The 21,840-nt window shown below is 47.3% G+C and overlaps 1 protein-coding gene across 1 annotated transcript; it reads left to right on the top strand.

Annotated features, from left to right (window-relative positions):
* Positions 1–486: 486 nt before the first annotated feature.
* LOC135818284 (uncharacterized) lies at positions 487–11,701 on the top strand. Its single transcript, XM_065331636.1, has 9 exons — positions 487–652; positions 1,154–1,393; positions 2,616–2,699; positions 3,129–3,217; positions 4,228–4,407; positions 4,599–4,736; positions 5,562–5,617; positions 6,654–6,790; positions 10,566–11,701. The coding sequence occupies exons 1-9, from the start codon at positions 586–588 to the stop codon at positions 10,841–10,843; spliced, it is 1,269 nt and encodes a 422-aa protein (XP_065187708.1). The 5' UTR covers positions 487–585; the 3' UTR covers positions 10,844–11,701.
* Positions 11,702–21,840: the final 10,139 nt, after the last annotated feature.

Raw genomic sequence — 21,840 nt, 5'->3', positions numbered from 1 at the left:
GACCTTATCGTACCGTCTCTGTTGTGTTGGAAGCGGAGCAACTTGCCTCAGACAGAATGTACTTGCATCAACCTCCCCCCCCCCCCCCCCCCCTCTCTCTCCTCCAGTTGGTGCTTGGGAAGCCACTGGCATTGCTGTTACAGTACTGACAGTATTACTGTTACACAATACACACTGATGTGCAGGTATTCGTCAATAATGACTACATCATGTATGTCCACACTCCCACAGCAATACACACTACACAAAAATGTAGCAATACGTACCAGTGGCTGTCAGCCTGTCACCAGCAGCAGCAGCAACAACAGACTGATCATCTAGCGATTATTACGGATATACGTGATACCGGTACATGTACCGGTACATGTACCGGTACATGTAAAAAGTGTGCCCACCGGGCCGGCCGATCGCGTGCGTGACTTCCTTTTTTGTGAACACCTGCGCGTATGCATGTTGATTTTCAATTAAAAAAATTATAGTTTCCATTCTGCATCGGCGAAGGGAGGATAGTGTGTTTATGATAATAATTATTGGGATCATTGCAATTCCACCATCAACCATCACGACACCAGATCTGCAGCGCAGATGACCTGGCACGGCAAGCTCCTGGCTCAGTTTTCTCGGACCTGGCGCTATAGCAGTGGAGCGAAAGGTAGGCAACGTCCTCCCTGCGTCACGGCCAGCGGAAAACATACGTGATCATCTCTATCCGATTTGATGCTTGAACAAGTCGAAGGAAACTTTCTTACTTCTCCTTCATACTGGCTGTAGAGAATCATAGCTCCGCTCACACTACAGTCTACACTCTGTAAATCTGTATTAAAATTTTGCTCGCAGCAGTACACCATGGGATGGTACATGCGACTTGCACGCTACGTAACTACCGGCTACCGGTCATATACATAATCTTTTCTTTCAGCGCGAGAGGAGGGCTAGGCTAGGGGAAGGAAGGGGGGGGGGGGGGGATGTCCTAAATCCGAGCATGGTCCACAATGCATTCGTGCTATTCGAGTATGATTATCATTTCAGCGTTTTAGGGCAGGGCTATAACGTCCTCAATACTTCCAGGGGTTATACTCTTCTTGTAGAAGTTGAAGTATTTATTATTATTATTATTATTAGCGAATGCTGTTGATTGTTTGACCCTGACCAGCTATACACTGCCGGGGACACCACACCGTGAGTCGACTCGCGGCTGACATTGCCCGTGCAGCGACATCAGCTCATCAGTATCCACGGCGACAGGCTATGTCGAGCATGACATCGCCATCGTCGGCACGACGCGTGGACCTGAGGTCGGACACGGTGACTGAGCCGACCGAGGACATGCGCCAGGCAATGCTGAGTGCACCGGTGGGTGACGACGTGTACGGTGATGACCCATCAGTTGACAGTAAGTGCTGCAAAAGAAGGATCCACGAGTGGGATTCGAACACAGCATCCCTGTCTTTCCGCGACAGTGCCCTACCGATTAGGCTACCGGGGATCACACACACACGCACGCGCGCACGCACGCGCGCACGCACGCACACACACACACACGTGTGGCTCCTTCTTGCTACATAAGGCACTCTCATTAGCATGGCATCCAGAACGCGAGGACCAAGAACTAGGGGTGAAAGGGGTGATCCGGGTAACCCGGGTACCCGTCTGTTTAGCTGCTGATCCGTTAGCAAACGAGTACTGTACAAGCAGAAATATTCGTCTGGAATTTAATTTCGTCTTTTTCGTCCTATGAGCTGTTGGACTAAATTAGATGCCGGACTAATATTGATTTGTCCAGCTTTTCAATACACTCTTATGATCCATGGACGAAATTTAAAACCGGACGAACTCCCTTTTTTTGGAGTTGGACGAAATTATTGACCGACGAAATTTTCTGCTTATACAGTACCCGATAGTCGTGTAGGATTGTAGGGTACAGTATTAGAAGCTTGCTTGTACAGTTGTACAGTTCAGTGCACAGTTTTGAGTGTGTTTTTCCTCGTTCAATCCTGCTACATATCATGGTATCCATTGTAGCTACGACAATTTCGACTGTTAGCATGTAGCGCAGTGATTGTGCACACTGCTTGTCGCGGTGTAGTGTACTTGTATGACTTCGCATATTCTCCCGGCGTGAAATCCGGAAGGCTACTGTAGCAATTGTTGCCCGAAAATCGCTCTCCTATCAGAATGCCTGCAAAAGACATGTTGCGCTTACGATCCCAAGCAAATGCAACGTTTTGGAAAAAGTATGGCGGATAAAGGGTACCCGATAACCCGCCCGTTAAGCCAGATACCCGTTTGTTACCTTAAAGGGTAACCATTTCACCCCTACCAAGAACACATACATGTATGTAAGGTGGAAACAATAGGAACTGTGAACATTGGAGGGTGAAGCAAAGATCAGCATTTCAAATGTGTACATACATTGGAAATACGTGCAAAGCCTGACATTTTTAAGAGCAAACCTGCGCGGCATTGCCTAAGTTGCATTCAGCTTTGAGCACTGGGTCTCATGCGTACGTGAAGACTGTTGAGGGTCTGGGCATTTGTGTTAAATGGTGTAACAATATTATTTTCATTCTGCTGCCCGTCTTTTTGGCTCGTGTTATTGTGTGCTTCGTATCCAGAACTTCAGAAGACCGCGGCCAAGATGTTCGGAATGGAGAAGGCCTTGTTCGTTCCGTCGGGCACGATGGGAAATCTCATTTCACGTAAGCGAGAGTGTCGGTCTGTCACCGCCGCACTTCGCATACTCGTGCATAGTTCCAGTGCCACAGCTGCTGCTTGGGATTAGGAGGGACCATTGTGAGCTTGCTCCATATAAAGCCAAAGGTGGTGCCGAGTTCAACTTAAAACTTGAGCCCTTTGCCAAAGCTGAGTGAAACTTCAATGCCAAGCTTAGTACCCGTCCATGGGTTGTTAACACTTGAACATGTTCAGTATACTGAGCCGAGGTACTCTATCGAAGGTACAATGGCGGGTGCATGTATAGCAACTCTGTTGCTGTGTGTGTGTGTGTGTGTTGTTGTTGTTGTTGTTGTTGTTGTTGTTGTTGTTGTTGTTGTTGTTGTTGTTGTTGTTGTTGTTGTTGTTGTTGTTGTTGTTGTTGTTGTTGTTGTTGTTGTTGTTGTACGGTGCAGTGATGGTGCACGGCTGGCAGCGGGGTTCAGAGGTCCTGCTCGGTGACCGCTGCCATATTCTAGAGTACGAACAAGGCGGCATTGCGCAGGTATTGCAGATTAGTGCTTTCATGCAGGCTGCATGTGTGTGAAGAGAATGCTGCATTTTTTAAAACTTGAAACCACCTAGCCGTCAGCTGCAGAACATAGATGGGTTATATGCTGCAGTGTCACAGATGATGAGGCGGTTGAAGCTGTGAGTTGAGCAATCATCTTGCTGATGACATGATCTTCATGTCCTCTATTCCATCACAATACAGTTGTCCTGCTTGTTGCTGTAAAATTATATTATATAATATGTATCTATTATTGCACGATTAAAGAGGTCAATATATGAAATATAGAACGAGTAAAAGACCGAGGTCCCCCGAGGTCTTTTACGAGGTCTATATTTCATATATTGACCGATTATGAGGGCAATAATAGATTTATCACGACATAGCATACCTAAAGCTGTTTTTGCTTTGCTATAGGAAGAAAGGAATACTATTGTAATAGTATAATAGTATGTACATATGCCGTTTACATTAGACATTACTTCTGTGTAAACCGAAGTTTTTAGTTGTCTCTTGTAGTATGTTCCCCAAGTTCTTTGACTGAGAATCTGACAGTTTGGGTTCAAATCCGAGCATTTGGCTTCAGATTTTTTTCTAAGTTGAGGAAAAAGTTCTAAGTCCTCGGGCTAAGTGGTCAATATAAGCAGTCAATATATGCTGATATTTGACCGCTTAGAGATCACACAAGTTTCTGTGGGGGTCAATATTAAGAGAGTGATAAACTATAATATAATCCAGGCGTATTCTGTTGAAAGGGCACAGCTTCTATTCAAATCAGGATAGTATTCAGACCTGTCAGTTTTGTTTTGTATGTATCACAGTATATCGATACAAAAAACTAAGCCTTGTTCTGTCGTTATTCGTGAATTGTCGTTATTAGCGCAGTTGACTGTACCTGGGATACCGAGTACACTGAGACTTCCCTGTTGCCCATGAGTGCGAGAATGTGTTATCAACCGTCCCCAGTACATGTACTGTGTGAGTATTTCGTGTGTGGCATGTAGGTGGCCGGCATTCATCCCAGGGCAGTGAAGACCCTGGCCGATGGCAGACTTGACCTGGACGACCTTCGCTCCAAGGTGCGCGCAGACGACGTGCATTACCCCGTGACGTCGGCAATCTGCCTGGAGAACACGCACAACCTGTGCGGCGGTCGTGTGCTGAAGCCGGATTTTATTGCGGAGGTGAGCGAGCCGTGAGGCTTTCAGATCTTCATTCCCGTGACGGATGATGGCCGAAAAAATGATGGTGTTCTTAACCTTGTCCTAGTTGCTGCTGCTGTTGTCGTATTATTTTGTTGTTGAAAGAATCTATGGATCAACAATGATACTATGTATGTACGGCACCCTCTCGTCTTGTATTTGCGTGTGTGTAGACGAGTAAGGTTGCCAAGTCTCTCGGCATACCGCTTCACGTCGATGGTGCACGGATCTTCAATGCCGCTGCCGCACTGCACGTTCCCGTGTCAGAGTTGCTAGTTGGCGTGGACAGTGTTAGCGTCTGTCTCTCCAAGGTCAGTCAATACATGTATGTCATGCATAGCCATTGCTAAACAGCATCACATGTGTGTTTGGTGATCACCTGTTCTTGATACTAGCAAGAGTAAGTAAACAAGAGTGGGCAACTCGCGGATGGGTTCGCCCACGGTGGAATACTTTGTTGACGTAATCTTTTCTACGACCCACGCGCTGCGAGTCTGTTGGAAAGTTTTGCCTCGTGCACTTGGCTGGGCTTTATATTACAAGGTCGGTGCCCAGCACGTGCTCTCACACTGCTGTGCGGCAAAATGCGTGCTTTTCTTTAAAAAAAGGTGACGTCAACAAAAATTCCGCCATGAGTAGGGGTATCTGCGGATTGTGCAGGAGAGATCCGGAGTTGCACACTCTTGTTTATCTACTCTTGATACTGGCAGGAGTCCAGAACACACAGCGTTTGCAAGTGTACAATACACTCTGCACTGGCCGGGGTTCTGCCGGAGTGAATTTTCAAACTTTCTGCGGTCTCTACGTGGCTACGTCAGCTTAGCACAGGGTGGAGCCCAGGGCCAGGACCAGGCTGGTTGCCTCATGTACGCTTCATGTACCCAGCAATCAAGGTCGTGTCTGCAAAGCCGTACAGGATAGTGTGCTTAGCACCTGGCAGCCTTCGGATCATGTAATGTTTTGATTTCTCCGAATGCAGCTCAACTGGACATTGTGCCTTCATGTCACAACGTCAAGCAAGGTTTTCCCAATTAGCCGTGGCCTTTTTGCAGGAAGGATACGTTTCAGTTGTTCTTCTTATTGTCTTACCTGCATGTTGTGTGCTCTTTCTTTCTTGTCGCAATGTGCTGGACCAGGGCCTTGCAGCTCCTGTCGGCTCGGTGATTGCCGGCTCGGAGGAATTCATCCGCAAGTAAGTGCAGCGCACGGCCGCATGCTCCCTTCTGCGACTGGCATTCAGCAGCTGTGTTTTGCCCGGGAAGGCTGGGTTCATCAGTGTTGCCCTGAGTACCACATTGCACTATAGTCAACTTGCGTATAACGACACTCGGCGGGGCATCAGAAAAGTGTCCTTTTTCCCGAAGCCTCATTATAATTATGTATTACAGTTAGATGGGACTTTGCTCTGGGCATGGAAATTCTGTCGTTATTCACGAATTGTCGTTATATCCGCAGTCGTTATTAGCGAAGTTGACTGTATAGGTATCATATTATGATGATACCCTCAATGGAACCCATGGGTATACTAAGTGCTGTTGGACGCTAAAGAACGAAGAGGCTAGAATTCACCGGGTGCAGGGTACCCTTATGTACATTGGATAGGATTGGTATATTTAATGTCGAGGAATAAACAGGCAGTATTGCCCTTATTGCATGATATCGACTACAGGCACACACATGGTCGACTACAGGCACACACATGATATCGACTACAGGCACACACATGGTCGACTACAGGCACACACATGGTGGCTGACAGTTTGAGAGTTCTACCGTAGGAAAATAGGAACGGCCTAAGCTACGACCCTGAACGTTCCGGTTCTGCACCAGGCAGTACTGTATGCCAGCACACGTGAACGTGTGTGCGCTAACTACAAAGTTGGTGATGTAAGTTGCCCAATGTTCGCGCAACGAGCACTGTGGCCCTACACGTGCACTGTTGGAATTGTACTTCACCCTGGCTTTGCAACGCATTCGTTTTACGCTCTCCGCACAGAAATTGCAAGCATCAATACGCCAAGAACATTAGGTGGTAAATTATTTCACAATGCCATCATCACACCAGTCATGCTACCTGATATTTAGAGCTGGTCACTGTTCCTCTTCCCTAAATCACAACTAGTACCCTGAATGTTACAAGTTTGAAGTTATCAAGTGTTATAAAGAGTGTGCTCTACCTTCGCTTAAAGGTTCTGGTGCACATATTCACGTGTTTTCTCCGTTTTCAGGGCGATCCGTGTCCGCAAGCTGCTTGGCGGTGGACTGCGGCAGGCCGGAGTGTTGGCTGCACCCGGCCTGATTGCACTAGAGGTCATGTCAAAGAGACTGCACAAGGATCACATCCTTGCAAAACACTTATCAGAAGGTAGACTCGTAGACCCCAATTACTTAGTTTTCACACTGTTTTATTACAGCAATAACAAAAAATATTTAGTGAGGTGAACATTGAACTTAGCAATAGCAAGTTATATAATGAGTCACTACATACACTTTTTATTTTAATTATACTGCCTCCGTTAACAAAAACTTCGTGATGAATTTTGATGGATTTGAAAACGCTTAGAACAGGTCAAGAACAGTTTGTATCGACTGCAAATCACTGGACGAAGGTAGTTCAGCTCATGTACAGCATCTTTAAAGAGAACCTGTTGGCAGAATGAGCAGAGAGTTCAGTTTGCGTCGCTTTTGCTCGACTCATTTTTGACCCTGCGTCGCTGTCGTCATCTGCTGCACGCGAGTCGTCATCTCTCTCGAGTCGTTGTTCAGCTAGTTTCACCCTTTCCTCGGCTTCTTTGATCACCCTCCGCTGAACCTTGGTGATGTTGCCGTCGTTCAAGTTGGCTTTCAAGCTGCTTGATCTGCTGCGGTGGCGATTACTCGTTTCCACCAGGGAGTCGTAAAAATATTTTATGACTCCTGGTTTCATCTCCACTCTCCAGAACTCCGCGAAACACGGGAGTAAAGAGAAACTGTGAAAACACGGGAGTAAAGTCACAGCCAAATTGATTCCAATTTCTCGGATGGATACTCCTACCAGCACTGAACGGCAGCGACTAGCAAGTCCAGTCGACTTTCCTTAGCCACGAGACTCGCGTCGGACTGCAGACTTCTGAAAGAATGCATGGTCATCGGCATTCGAATCTTGGCTTTGCGCAGGTTGAACAAGAACTTTAATTCAGAATTATTTCATTATGCCGTGCGATCGGAGCAGCTGCTTGTTCACTCACTCATTGTGTAGGCCTGCTGCTCCGTTCCATCACTCTCTATCACTCTCAGAGTCAGTGCTAGAGTAGTAGAGAGGCCAAGCGTGCAGCACACTATCCCCTCGGAGAAGTGTTATTTCAGTTTCGCTTGCCATGACTGTCATCACCTTTGTTGCCACAGCGCAACCATCGATTCCGCTCGGCTTGTCGTGAAAGGTCACTTTCCTTGCATCAGACCTCTTCCATGGCATGCCAGGGAAGGCCGGGAAAGTGATCGCGACTCATTTCATGGCAGTTTGTGCGCAAACCAGTCCCTCAAAAATCCATCACGAAGTTTTTGTTAACGGAGGAAGTAGGTTAGTGCATGGCAGGGAGGGCCTTATGGCTTGTTAGTGCCCGGCAGGTTAGTCTGAGGGCCGTAGGCCCGAGGGGTAACCTGAACGGCACAAACAAGCCATAAAGCCCTCCCTGCCATGCACTAACTATTTTAGAACGAGGTTACATGCACATTATCTCACTTGCATTGTGCTTGTGTACCCATTATATTGGGTAGTTTTGTGGATTGTGTGCAGACAGAATTGGTGTGGTATAGAATTTAATTTTTCTTCTTGTAACTCAGCACCACTGAGGACTACTAAAAGTAGAATAGAAGAAAATGAAATGCTGAGCTCTTATTGCGAGCTTCATTCGTATCCGTAGCTTGTGGAGCTATTTAGGGTCTTCGAGAGCCCCTTTTCGATACCGATAATGACGTTGATCTTCGGTTTTTATAGGGTTCCGCCAGCTTTTGACAAAGGGAAATCGTACAGATGAAAGAGTACGGGAGGCAAAAGCCGTACACACTTCTAACAAATTTGTAGCTGTTTTAGGGCATGTTCGATTGGTAGGATCGGGATCCCGATCCCCGGATCCACTGGATTCGCACCCTTTCGATTGGTCGAATCCGGATCCGGATCCTTCGGATTTGGATCCGGTCAACCCACCTCCGGGAGCAGGGTTGGGCGGATCCAACGGATCCAAATGTGACCTTTGTGTGTATATGGCGGGTAAAAATCATTTTTGTACACCTTGTGGTACGCACACGTGGATTGAGATAGAGTTTGTTTACTTTTTGTACGATGTGTGCGATGAGTACGACTTTCACCCTTTTGGGTGACTTGTGAGCGCCATTCTATTACTTCGTCAACATGGCAACAGTCAAGGTCCGAAATAAAGTGTTCAGTTGACTCTGAAGGATCCGACGGATCTGAGATCGGGATCCCGATCCTTACCAATCGAACATGCCCTAAGGGCGCGTTTGGTTGGTACGACCTAGAACAGGATTCACCAGAACAGCACGTTTGGTTGGGACTGCACCTGTTGTGGGTCGGCCAGAACATGTTCTGCTTGCTCCGGCCTCGAGGCCGGAGCAGACCGAGCAGCTTCACTTTTTCACAGTGAAGCCTGGCAGGAACATCGATTTTGGTCCCAAATGATATGTCACTTCTCTGCGGTTGACGTCACAGTATAAGAATTAGCAGAGAAGTAGTGTTCTCTGTCCACCCGGGAACGGGTACGAGGGAGCACGGTGTGGGATAAAAGGAGGTGACGAGTGCAGGGTCGGCCTCTTTTGTCTTTGTGCGGAGAGTTGAGTGAGAGTGCCCACCCACCCACCCCAGTAATCATCATGTAATTTCATACATCATCGCTTTGATTATTCTAGTGATTTGATTATTCTAGAGTGTGCGGATGCATAATGATCGGGCGTGGTTTTCTGGTTGTACGTAGCTGGAGTTTTTGGTTAGACTAGGCAATGGTTCTGTATAGTCATGACCGCGGAATTGTGTGCAAAGACAATAAGTTGGGGCGCCGTGCTGTGGTGGCCCCCACTGGCAGTGTTCACGTGTTCAATAGTGGTGTACACGTATGAGTGAGTGTGCGGATGTGTGCGCAACGAGTGAGTGCAGGGTGGACAGAGAACACGTGCATACGCTTTTGGGTTGGACTCGTTGTACCGTACAAAGTGACCATGGTGACCCCTACACATTTTGAAGAATGCACCAAGTTTGGCACATTTTTTCACTAAAATGTGCTCTGTTTCTGGAGTACCGTTTGATTGACATGAGGCTGCTTCATGTGCACCAGCTGTTCGATCCTGTTCTAGATCGTACCAACCAAACACACCCTTAGTAGCACACCGTACATATTATGCAGAGTTCATTTTCCTTAAACTCTGATAAGGCGCTTGGCGAGAATGCCGCTAATTGGTCGCTGATTGGTCGTTTCCTGGACAACGAGACAGACCTCGTTCTAAAAGTGTATAAATCCTATTGTAGTTTCATCATTGCCTTTAGTCGCGAAATCCATTGATAATTGTGGCAAGAAAACGTTCTGAAAACCTCAAAATGTTGCTATGATTGTGATATAAATGCGCAGACAGTTGCATTCATTGCTTTACTAAGATTATTGTCTCCACATCGCCTGTTCAAATGTAATGAGCGTAGAAGTTTTCTAATCGATTTCATGAGACCATTATCACTGAGGGAAATCCGTCTCAACAATGATGACTAGCTATGGAAAACAACAGAGACGTGTAAGGAGCATTCATCGAAGGGTATGGTTGATGGGCTGTGGACGAAAATGTGGTGAAATGTGAAGTCAGTTATTCGCAGTGAAAATACAGTTTGCGAGGGGGGGGGGAGAGAGAGAGAAACGAAAGTGGTTCCATAACGTTTAGGAGTTGTAGCATTGTACTGATGTATGTTGAAGTAGATGCTAGAACCGACAACATGTCGGCGGCAACTGTACGGTGCTGTACTGTCTTGCGGGGTTTTTGAGTCCTGAGAAAAGCATGATGTCTTGTCAAAGTGTCTCTAACAGTAGTTTGGCATGCAGTTCCCCAACTTCTCATCAAAGTTCCACAATGTTAAATTCTGCATCTACCTTTTATTTCTCCAGGCTGCCACTCCATGAAAGAGTTGGGTCTAGATTCCAACCCGGAGGTGACGGAGACCAATATTGTGTTTTTCACCGTGGACAAAGCGGTGTGTGGGTATAGCGCCGGAGAGCTGGTCGACATTCTTGACAAGGAGGACCCCTCTGTGGCGGACGAGAGCGGAAAGCGGTTCCTGCTCTTAGCCTTCAGCGACACGCTGATCCGCGCCATCGTACATTATCAGATTGGCCCGGCCGACATCGAGGCGTTCCTGGTCCGTCTTAGACGCACGCTGAGCTGACGGTGATTCTGGGTATTATATGCCGGCAGTGGTTCATGACCTTGAAATGCGACGTATACCGACTGCAGTGCTCCGGCTGAGCGCACGGGATGCCATCGAACCTATTTCGGATGACCGCAGCTCCGGATATAGTTTCTCTCTGGTACCGCATGCACTGAGCACAAACCTGTGGCATGTGTCACCAGGACTAAGAGATCAGTGGCGGCGTGAGAATGGCTGTTCTGGCTATCCCACTCTACACGGTGTACACCCCCCTGGCCACCAGGCTACGTGTTCGTGTGCTCCACCTGTATGATGTTCAGACCGGACGGAGGTCAGTCAGACACGGCAGGTTTGTATGGGTAAAATTGCCCACCAGGCCAGGCATGTAGACACTCTAAAGGAGCTCATACAGTTTGAATGTGGATCTTTATGGACTGTGGAATTTTGTTTCAATTCTCAATTTTTGTTAAAGTATTGTATGTATTTGCCTATATTTAGTAATAATTATTAGCCTCTCTCCCCCCCCCCCCCCCCCCACCCCCGGTTCCCGAAGGTATTTTTATTGAATATGTTTTTTAAATATTTCTTCAGACTTTTCCCATATCAGCTCACTCAAACTTCTGAGGATCTTTTTATAAAAAATTATTCGCTTCTGAATGGCAATGCCTCTCATTGCCTGATATGAATGGCCAGTCTCAGCAGCAGTATTTCCAGTCTTTAATAGCAGCAAGACAGAACACATGGAAGAGAAACCTGGGTAGTGATTACCTTCTGGTCCAGGCTTCGGTGCGCACCTGTCACTGTATTGTACTTGTTTTCTTCATTTGGCTGCTCAGTGTCAGTTTTCATGGCTGCCATGGCTGCAGTGGAGTGGTATTCTGCAGCTTGTGACGTATCCCTGGTATCGCCGAATTGTCGAACTGGAGCATGTCATAGCAAGTTCAGGGCTCACAGTCCAATACAAAAGCGTCGAGTCGCGCACGGCTTTGCGCGGATGTCACGTGATGACAACTGACCAATCACAGGCCTCTATTCTCCTCTATTCTCAAATCTTTGATCTAGTCCACTACATGTACATCGGCCCTGATGTCCACGAAGCTGGGATTCGCTATGCTGATTCAAAACCCCCAAACTCAGTGATCTACCGCAGCGTTTCACCATTTTCCCTCCAGTTTTCCGGCACGGATTAGCCAAAGTCTGGTCGTTTTGGCTTCGATTTCGGCACAGCAATCGGAAAAGTGATCGGTAAATGTCTGGAGAATTCCACGCTGAAAAAAATAAGCCATAGATGATCAAAATCCGCCAAGAATGAGATGTAGTGGACATTTTTGAGTGAGTGCCACTCAGCGCGCAGAACGCCAAAAGTGCAAAAGCAGCACCAGATCAAACAACAAGAAAAACGCATGCATGCAGCGGAACAGCAACGCGCGCGCCGTCCAACAGAAAATCATTGCGCACAGATTTTTCAGTGTTCTCTCCTCAGTTCGCCCGCGGAGTTGGTTGCTGTGCTTTCGTTCTCGCTGGAGTTCTTGTGGCAGCGCATTTCGCCATCATGGAGGAACTGGTACCTCTGGAAACCTGGCCTTCAGTGGCCCTCAACTAACGCCTGGCGGATTTGCTGGTCCCGTTCGCCTCCATCCGATCAGCAGCTCTGTGTGGTATGTTCTCGGCGTTACCTGCCTGGCGAGCTCTGACTCGTTTGTTTGTCTTCTTACCTGTGGAACATCGCGATCGCTCATTGTAGCATCAGCATTTGGTCGAACAGCGGCTACATGACATGAATTTCCTGGGACTAGCACAGGTTGCCTGTCGCCTTCTCCTTCGGTGGACCAATTCTACAAGGCACAGTGAAAGGCAAGTCGTTGCCGAGGGCTGGCAGTAACTGTTCAGTGTTGCAGTGCAATTCCCAGTGCAAATAATAAAGCAAACTATTTCCACTGGAGTATGCACGATCGTAAAAGCACAAGATCGAGACGAACGGAAACGAGAATGGTTTGACACTGCATGCCAAGAGAAGGCGAGGAAAGGACAGGTCCGACCAAAATATCGCGAACATCGGCTCTGCAAGACAAGAACAGGCTACTCAAGCCAAGGTTCTTTCTCTTCTTTGTTCTGTTGGGATGCGTAGGATGTACACGATCGTGCTCTCGTGGGGTCACGCGACTCACGTGCACCAAACCCGCCCTCGCACGACGCTTTTGTCGATCCTGCATACCGACTGTGAGCCCTGAAGTTATCAAAGAGATGGGGGGGGGGGGGGGGGGGGGTGAAGGGGAGAGGGAAGGGGTCATGAGGTCCAACAAAACAACTTATGAATGTATGTGGCAGGTGCACAGTTTCCATACCCGGGGCTATTTAGGGTAACGATTGTTGTTGTTGTTGTTGTTGTTGTTGTTGTTGTTGTTGTTGTTGTTGTTGTTGTTGTTGTGTTTATTTTAATTCGCAAACCAAACGAGCAGATCTGCCCAATGAAAAGGTGGCGAATGCAGACAGAAAGCAGGAATTAATGAAATTGGGGAGGGATGTAATAAGGATAGAGGTGGAGAAAAACTAAGCCAGCTGATCATCAAACAGGACGTTTGGTACTCTAGGTACTAAGGCCGTAAGGGTGTGCGGGATCATGCTGGCGCGGAACTGGCGGAGCGTGGAGATGGCACGTACATGTATATCGCTGGGTAAGGCGTTCCACAGCTGGGCGCCCCCCCCCCCCCCCCCCGGAACGCGAGGCAACCCTTGCCGAACCTGGTGCAAACTGGCGGTTGGCGACCGGGAACACTGCCCTTACTAGTTTGACACTGGTTCAGTGGTTGCAGTAATCCTCCAGGACAGATGCCTGGTGGTCGCCTTGGCACGGGTATGAATGACACAATGTCGAAGTAACAGTTGCAAGAGGAAGATCCTCTTTGTTTGCAGCCTGTTGGTCTAGACCCGGGTAGATGTTTCCAGTTCCCCAGCATTCCACTAGCAGCTTATCCGCTTTCAGTTTTTGGTTGTATCAAAACAAAACATGGCGTCAACCGGTACCTGTGTTTCCTGTGCGGGTTGCGATGGATTCACACACCTCATCGAGTTCGCAGCATGCCCTAGCGCTATAGCATACCTACAACAACAGTACATGTACACGATCTTCGCGTGTGAAAACTGCCTGTGCATATTTGCGCGTAGTATACGCCAGGTGCACAGTTCAATCATGTACCGGTACATCAGGTACATACAAGTGTTCAGAGAATGAGCAGCAGTGGCGGTTTCCGCAGTGACAATCATTCAAATAATTTCAGGCAATTTACTTCCCTGTCGATCAGTGCATCGTTCAGTTGAGATATCGATCATCTCAAGCGCTGGCAGTACCCGAACGCCCTGCGCCTGGAGCCATAGTCGCGAGGAACGCTTAGGTCGTAACGCCGAGCATGCAGCCGGCATGAGGTGCATTGGATTAGGAAGGTTGTGTAAGAAAAACCCCTTGCATGCTAGGCGGAGAAATGCTCGAAAAATTGGCAGATTCTACTCGAAAAGAAGTGAAATTGGCAGAACAGTACAAACCTTATGGCAGGCACTTCTTTGAATTCTGCTCCATTTCTTTATCCACACACCAAACATGCATGAAACAAACATGAAAATGTACCAAATTCTGCCAATTGTTCTGCCGGCATTATCGACCAAGGGCTAGTGAGAAGAGTACATCAGACTCAGAGGCTCGGTGAAGGATGGAAGCCGGGTTTAGGCGAGACTGTGAATCCACTGGTACTGTCTGTTCTTCCCTTGCCCGGGCACCGTGCAGTGTACGGGGATGCAGTACTAGTAGTCATATTACTGGAAGCGTGTGACTCTATGAGTATGAGTCTTTACTTGTATTGATAGACCACAAAACACACACGGCAGCGTTGCAGGTTTGAGGTTCCAAGTCCGCGGAGCCCAAGGTCCGGATGCCCATCCCGGAGCTAAGCACCGACCCACTAGCCTAGTAGATGTACAGTGTTACCATGGTTACCAAGCGGCAAGAGTACGTAAGCAGTTTAAAGCTTGGAGCTCATTTTTTCTCTTGGTGTTACATGTCCATGTACATGTAGCATCGGAAGGAAGAAGAGCCAAAAACAAGAGCGTTAAATGTGTGACCCATACACATCGAAAGTACCGGTAATGGGTAAAAGCCTAAAGGCACATTTGACACTGTTGTTTGGGCTCTTCTTCGTTGCGCTGTTTCTACCACCTCTCTGCTGTACTTAATTCATTGAACATGTATCATATTTGGGCCACTCCAACCCCCCCCCCCCCCGACCCCATTTGTCTACTCTTCCGGCCCGCTCTTTGGTGCACTGAAGTGTCGCTCAAGCGAGACCTCAGGTAGGCGGAGATACTCCATTTTCACCACCACAGACGCAACCGCAGCTACCTCTATCAGGAAGTATCCCGAGGCTGTTCTCGAAGTTTGTGGTTTCTCGTGAAAAGAACAGAAAGAAAGTATTTAAGTTTGACTGAGTTACGACCTGTTGAAGTTTCACAAACGAATGGGTAGAATTCGACACATTCAAGTATGGAGCGGCTTTTAAAGGGTTACACTCTAGCTGGATATGTTTGAGACGAGTGTCAATACTCGCGAGTGGTTTGAATGCATTTACCTGTATGATGTACAGACAGTCCCTGGGCCCGCTCATGCCATAATACCACCATGCATTATTGTACATACAATTGTAACGTTACTAGTACTCGTTGGCTGTGATGCAGCGCTTACATACACTCGGAGCCAATGGTAGCAGTCATGTACGATCTAGATCTACGTAACCCCAAAAGGACCATGAAGATTGACCAACTCTACAACCATCGGGGTCATACAATACACGTACGTACCATCACCATCTACAAACCAGTAACGCATAATAATCAAAAGTAGCGAACTCACAGAGTCACCGCACACACACTGCATGAAACAAGTGCATGTACATACATGGTCGACTGCTTCAGAAGTATTGACAAGTGCTACCCAAGCAACCGCATTGAATATCAGTTGAACTACATAGTCATTGTAGATCTACTTTGTATTATAGTCTGCTCTTTAGATGATGGAGTTTCAAAATCAGTGCTGTGGAGCGTGGCAAGTCGGGCACCTCCAAAGGTACTGAAAGGCACCGCAGTTTCATCATGCTCATGAGGCTCGACAACAGCTAGGCTTTCTTCATTCCATGGATGCATAAACCCATCGGAAGCACATTTCCAGCTCACAGCACTCAGGAGAAGTTGACATCGGCAGCCCACTTGGTCATGCTTTAGTGTCTTTCGAAAGAAACATACTACTAATGGCATGCAGTGGGATTTGTTGGCAGGCATGCTAGCCTCTTACGTTAGCCGTCGAGCTTGTTCAGCATTTCCACGTTTCAGAAACAAAGTTCCCTGTGTATGTATAGGCCAGGCTACATCGTATGTGGGTATTGCTGGTCTTATCACACTCCAGCATGGCAACCTCCCCATGCCTGACCCCCAGCTGGGCCCAAGACGAAGTGAATACTGTAGAAGTCATACTGGCCGAAGTAAAAGAAGAAACTACTGCAGTACTGGTTGCGTGGACAACCTGTGCACACGTCTGTGGGCCTCATCCTGGCCTAGCCTGTCTCACCCCCTTCCTGCGCTGGATATGCCATATGGTCGATAGGATCAACCAGTACTTTTCAAGCAGTAGCCAGGAAGTACATGTAATAATATAATGTCGGTATTTTACTACTCCCTGTCTGGCGTGAGTATTCGCGTGTTTCACTGGGAAAGCATGTCATTGCACTCCGTAGTTTTCACGCTGAAAGATTCAGGTGACTGTGTGACCTGCACTTAATTCTTTGCGGACATTGTCTCTTCTCTTGTGCATGATGATGGGGTCGTTACCTGTTCTACATGATTGTGCATAACCATGATAACTGTACAGTCATCTCCCGTCTCTCAATGCTCAACAGACATACTACAAAATACACGTAGTCACTACAACTTACTTACAAGGAGTGGACCAGGCGACACGAACGCAGGTACTGTACTACTAGGTGCAGCTGGCTACTCAAGAGTGCGAGCAGGGACTTTAGATTATTGATTGACTGGCTATCGGTACTTTCCCTTGCATTTCAGCCGAAGAGAATGTCAACGCACGGAAAGACCGGGCGCTATTCTTAGCATCCGGCGCTGATTCCAGATAAGAGACTTGCCGAGGAAAACAAACAAACCCATTTTGAAGAGTAGGAGAAGGCCATGTCGGTGAAGAACTGAAGATGCGTTGCTATCATCCGTCAATTTACGTGGGACCTGAGTCAGTGAGTGCCATGAATGGCATGATGACAACCTACAACACCATCATACCGACGACACGTATCATCCTTACTCCTTAGACTTGGTACCTTACCACGTTTATAATAGGGCTCCCACGGACTGTTCCGGAGATGTTTGGAAATTTTGAGCTCAGTCAGCAGCGTCACTCAATGAAATCCGAGCAAGGGCGTGAATTCCATACAGGCCAGGAGCTGTGCAGTCCTAGGCCGGTGACCACTAGGATGTGAGCTGGTGCTAGGAGCATACGCGTACTATAGCAACTATTACTTGATTCACCCGATCGGATTTCATTGAGCAGCACTGTACATGGATTGTGTATTGTACTGCACATATTACATGTAAACCACAAGTTTTTTTTCTTAAGCCTCTTATACGGGCAATCACAGAACATGATTTCACTGGCCTGACCGCGGCAACAACTGCAAAGCAAAACAAAACAAAAAAATGTAAATAAAAATAAAATGAAACTTTACAATCTGCACACAATGATAACTCCATTTTTGAGATAGTCTCTGTTGATCAGTCAGTATCCCCATGTAAATCCCAAGTACAACCTCATAGCCATTCTTTTCATGTACATGTACTAGCCCATGGGCCCTTTACTCCTCCACGAATAGTGCCAGGCCAGCCGGCTTGGCCGAGTGGCGATGCAAGTGCTGGAACGAATCGTGGCATGGACAGCTTTAGAAATAGTCCGCTGAACTTGTTGTACAAGGTGTACTGTCGCTTGGCCATAAAGGCCTTGTTATCAGCTCTTCAATAATAGCATTAGCCGGCTGCTGCCTACCGTATTCGCTAGCCGAGAGAGAGGGAGGGAGAGAGAGAGAGAGAGAGAGAGAGAGAGAGAGAGAGAGAGAGAGAGAGAGAGAGAGAGAGAGAGAGAGAGAGAGAGAGAGAGAGAGAGAGAGAGAGAGAGAGAGAGAGAGAGAGAGAGAGAGAGAGAGAGAGAGAGAGAGAGAGAGAGAGAGAGAGAGAGAGAGAGAGAGAGGAGAGAGAGATAGAGATAGAGAGAGAGAGAGAGAAAGAAAGAGAGGTGTGAGAGCGTGGAGGAGGTATTCCTGATGCGTGAATGATGACTGCCTTAAAGTGTGCCGGCGGCAACGGGCAAGCATTCCATGAACCACGGCATTGGACACTGGTTTTACCCTATCCAGAGCAGTGTTTCACACGATTAATACAGGTGTATTATACATCTGTGCCTGCCGGAGAGTTAGCCTATCCTTTATAGCTTTGGCAGATGTACCCCATCTACACGTACATCTACATTGTGATAATTCTATGTCTCCCCGTTTTTCAAAACTGCCCGACCTATTGTATCTACTCACTCACGTTCCAGTTGAAAGAAAAGCAGTACCAGGTGTCCTGTGCATGATGCTGAGGCCATCCCAACTCCGCTGGCGTGTTCATGTCTATACATGTACATGTATTCCAGGTTTAAACAAAACGTTGTCCGATGATTGCTTCGGCATGAAACTTTAAGTTACAGCATCTTTCCACTTGGATCCCATCTCTTCCATATTATGTAAAACGGCTCAGCACATTGAACATCGATCACTCGTCATGCAGTTTACCGAACGTATCGACTAGTAGTAGACTACTCGTACATGCACAAACATATCAACGCCTCACCAATACAGTCAACTTCGCTAATAACGACTGCGGATATAACGACAATTCGCGAATAACGACAGAATTTTCATGCCCAGAGCAAAGTCCCATCCAACTGTAACACATGCATGTATAATGAGACTTCGGTTATAACGACACTTCGCGAAATGCCCCGCCGGGTGTCGTTATAAGCGAAGTTGACTGTACCGGTATTGTTTCTATCGCCTGGCACCTGGAGTCTTGTATATACATGAATATGAATATGCGGTCTTGTTCCCACTATCGAAACGCAGTACATACTGTAAACGTACATATATCAGGTTTGCCACCGGAGGAATTGTAGATCGGGTTTCTCTACCGCGACCCCGTGACATTATTATACATACCAGGTTTCTACGGCTACAGAAATTCAATACAGGAGATGATGTGAGCTAATGTGCCTGTAAACCATTGATCCCAATTAAATGTCCCAGTAAAGGCAATGACTTTTGAACATGGAAGCCTGCGTGCGTCCTGTCGCTAACGGGTATCCACTGGAGAAATTTGTTCCCTGTCTTCCTCTACATCGAACCCTGGATTCAGTTTTTCCTCAGCCGTTTCACGGTCGTTGCCCCCGCACTCCATATCGGTCAGTCGACACGAACACGAAACAAAGTATTGGCATCCGTTTGGATCGAGAAGTGAAATGCGCCCAGGTGAGCCGGGAGAATGATTCTACGGAGCGCTTTTCCCAGATCACAAAATTATCAGAGTGCTCGAGAGGCAGAGACTCTCACACGATGTGCCTGGTGAATCAGAAAGACCTCCGCATGATGTTCTTAGAAGATGGAGTAATTCTTCAATCACTACGCGCACTGCAGGTACCCGGACGCACACCATGTTGGTAAAGTTGCGTAGAATCGTCAAGTGACAAGTTAGTTGTTTATGATCTAGTACTACCAAGAGTAGAGCTGGGAGCTTATAATTATACTCTTGGAGTCTTGGTACTACATGACTGTATTGGATAAACCTTGTTTTAGTTCACACATTTTGTTGGTTTGACACCTTGAAACAAGGTGGAGGACACCGTGTTCGGAAACAGTGACCTTTCTACAACCCTCTACCAACCGTGGATGGTTGTAGAAAGGTCACTGTTTCCGAACACGGTGTCCTCCACCTTGTTTCATGCTGTCAACTGCATGGCTGTAGTAGCTTTGCACTTGGAAGTGAAGCGCATCTCGGACTCTCCTGAACATGCGATGTATTCTTGGCTTTTGGCCGTCACTTGATTGCCATCATAAAGTTGGACATCATTACCCGTTTGGTCTGCGATACAAAATAAAATAATCAACAACAACAACAACAACAACACCAACACCAACACCAACACCAACAACAACAACAACAACAACAACAACAACAACAACAACAACAACAACAACAACAACAACAACAACAACAACAACAACAACAACAACAACAACAACAACAACAACAACAACAACAACAACAACAACAACAACAACAACAACAACAACAACAACAACAACAACAACAACAACAACAACAACAACAACAACAACAACAACAACAACAACAACAACAACCACAACAACAACAACAACAACAACAACAACAACAACAACAACAACAACAACAACAACAACAACAACAACAACAACAACAACAACAACAACAACAACAACAACAACAACAACAACGTGCCTCGTACAACAAGCATAGAACGTGCGGGTCTCGATCTCATCAAAGCCTTGACAGCCTGTCGACGCAGAGACGGCGCTCAAGTCAAGAACCGGAGACAGCGCATGTGTCAAACAACATAATTCTGCCTCCATTGTAAACAAGGCCTTTAAGCGCATTGCTCAAGAATCTCCCCGACACACGCGTGGGAAGCGAAGGGCGTGAGGGAAAGCACCTGTGTATATACAAAACACATTCTTCACGTTCAATGTCGTGTATGAACTCGTGGTAGCTGTTTGGTGAGGGTCTCAACGCGCCGTTGTAATTTGCCAGTGTGGTATTGACACCGACAGTGTGGTGATTGGCTGTTGCTACGGAAAGGCTGATGGCAGGCGACCGCTAATGCTGGCATGAAACGCGCTTCTTACTCTTGTAGTTTGGCACTTCACACCTCTCCTTATCGCCTCCCGTCACTGTGCTTGCACCTAGCTGTGGATCATCATGTGGATATCATTATTTGAAATAGAAAGACGCAATAAAAATCATCTTCTTACTGGAATCGTAGCAGAAAGGACTAACTCAACATTATAACGTTAGTGTGATGGTCTCCGAGGTATTGAAAACACGCAGCACGCTAGGTGCATCCTCCGGTGATGCTGCCAGATCATACAACATAAAAATCGTTCGCGCTTTCACCTGAAGGTGAGAGGGCTCCCACACATACGAGGTAGATGGTCTACACGATTAGATAATGTCGCTCACATTGATTGCTGAAACTGTTAGCGTTACTTGCGATGGCGATGATTGCAGCGAGCGTAGCGAATCGAAAGTGCAACCGACCTGAAAACTATGTCAGTATAATGCTGAATGTACCTTCTTTGCTGCTTGCTGGCTGCGTTTACGCTCGACAGATGTGTACTGGATGATAAACATGCCACGATAACAGAGCGATTATTCAAAGTGGTCAACGTTCTCACACCACCATCCTGCTAATAGTCGACCGTCCACGAAGCGAAACAGACTGTTATGCGGTGACTCCTGCTTTGGAAGTTGTTAGTTATGCGGAGATGGAGTCGAGTGACTTTCGCCGAGTTCATCCGCTGCAACTACACAATTATCCTGCTGACTATGTGTTGTTAGTGCGGCTAATGGTATTGTTCTTACCATGGGTACACGCTTTCACAAGCAATTTCAACAGTAGGTCTAAAGCTGCCTCTAGAGAGTAGGGTCACCCGCCGTCCAAGGCAACCGGCGGCATCAAACGGGCGAGAAGCAGCCATCCCTCGCTCTGGCTCTCTCTCGTTCTCTCTGGTTACCAGTCCTGCTGGGGAGACCAGGGCAGCAGGGCGGATGGTATGCTGTCATCGCCGGGGAGTGTTGCACCGTGTCGTCGTAGATCTATGTGCGTGTGTGTGTGCATGTGCGCC

Source organism: Sycon ciliatum, chromosome 5 (genome assembly GCF_964019385.1).
Source record: "Sycon ciliatum chromosome 5, ocSycCili1.1, whole genome shotgun sequence".
Taxonomy (NCBI): Eukaryota; Metazoa; Porifera; class Calcarea; order Leucosolenida; family Sycettidae; genus Sycon; species Sycon ciliatum.
This window is presented reverse-complemented; position numbering and strand designations above follow the sequence as displayed.

Bases quoted from the DNA above. Each gene is read 5' to 3' on its own strand.
- LOC135818284 (XM_065331636.1), top strand. From the start codon at position 586: ATGACCTGGCACGGCAAGCTCCTGGCTCAGTTTTCTCGGACCTGGCGC. The intron at 653-1,153 runs GTAGGCAACGTC...GACCCTGACCAG, and splicing joins CTATAGCAGTGGAGCGAAAG to CTATACACTGCCGGGGACAC. The intron at 5,618-6,653 runs GTAAGTGCAGCG...CTCCGTTTTCAG, and splicing joins TCGGAGGAATTCATCCGCAA to GGCGATCCGTGTCCGCAAGC.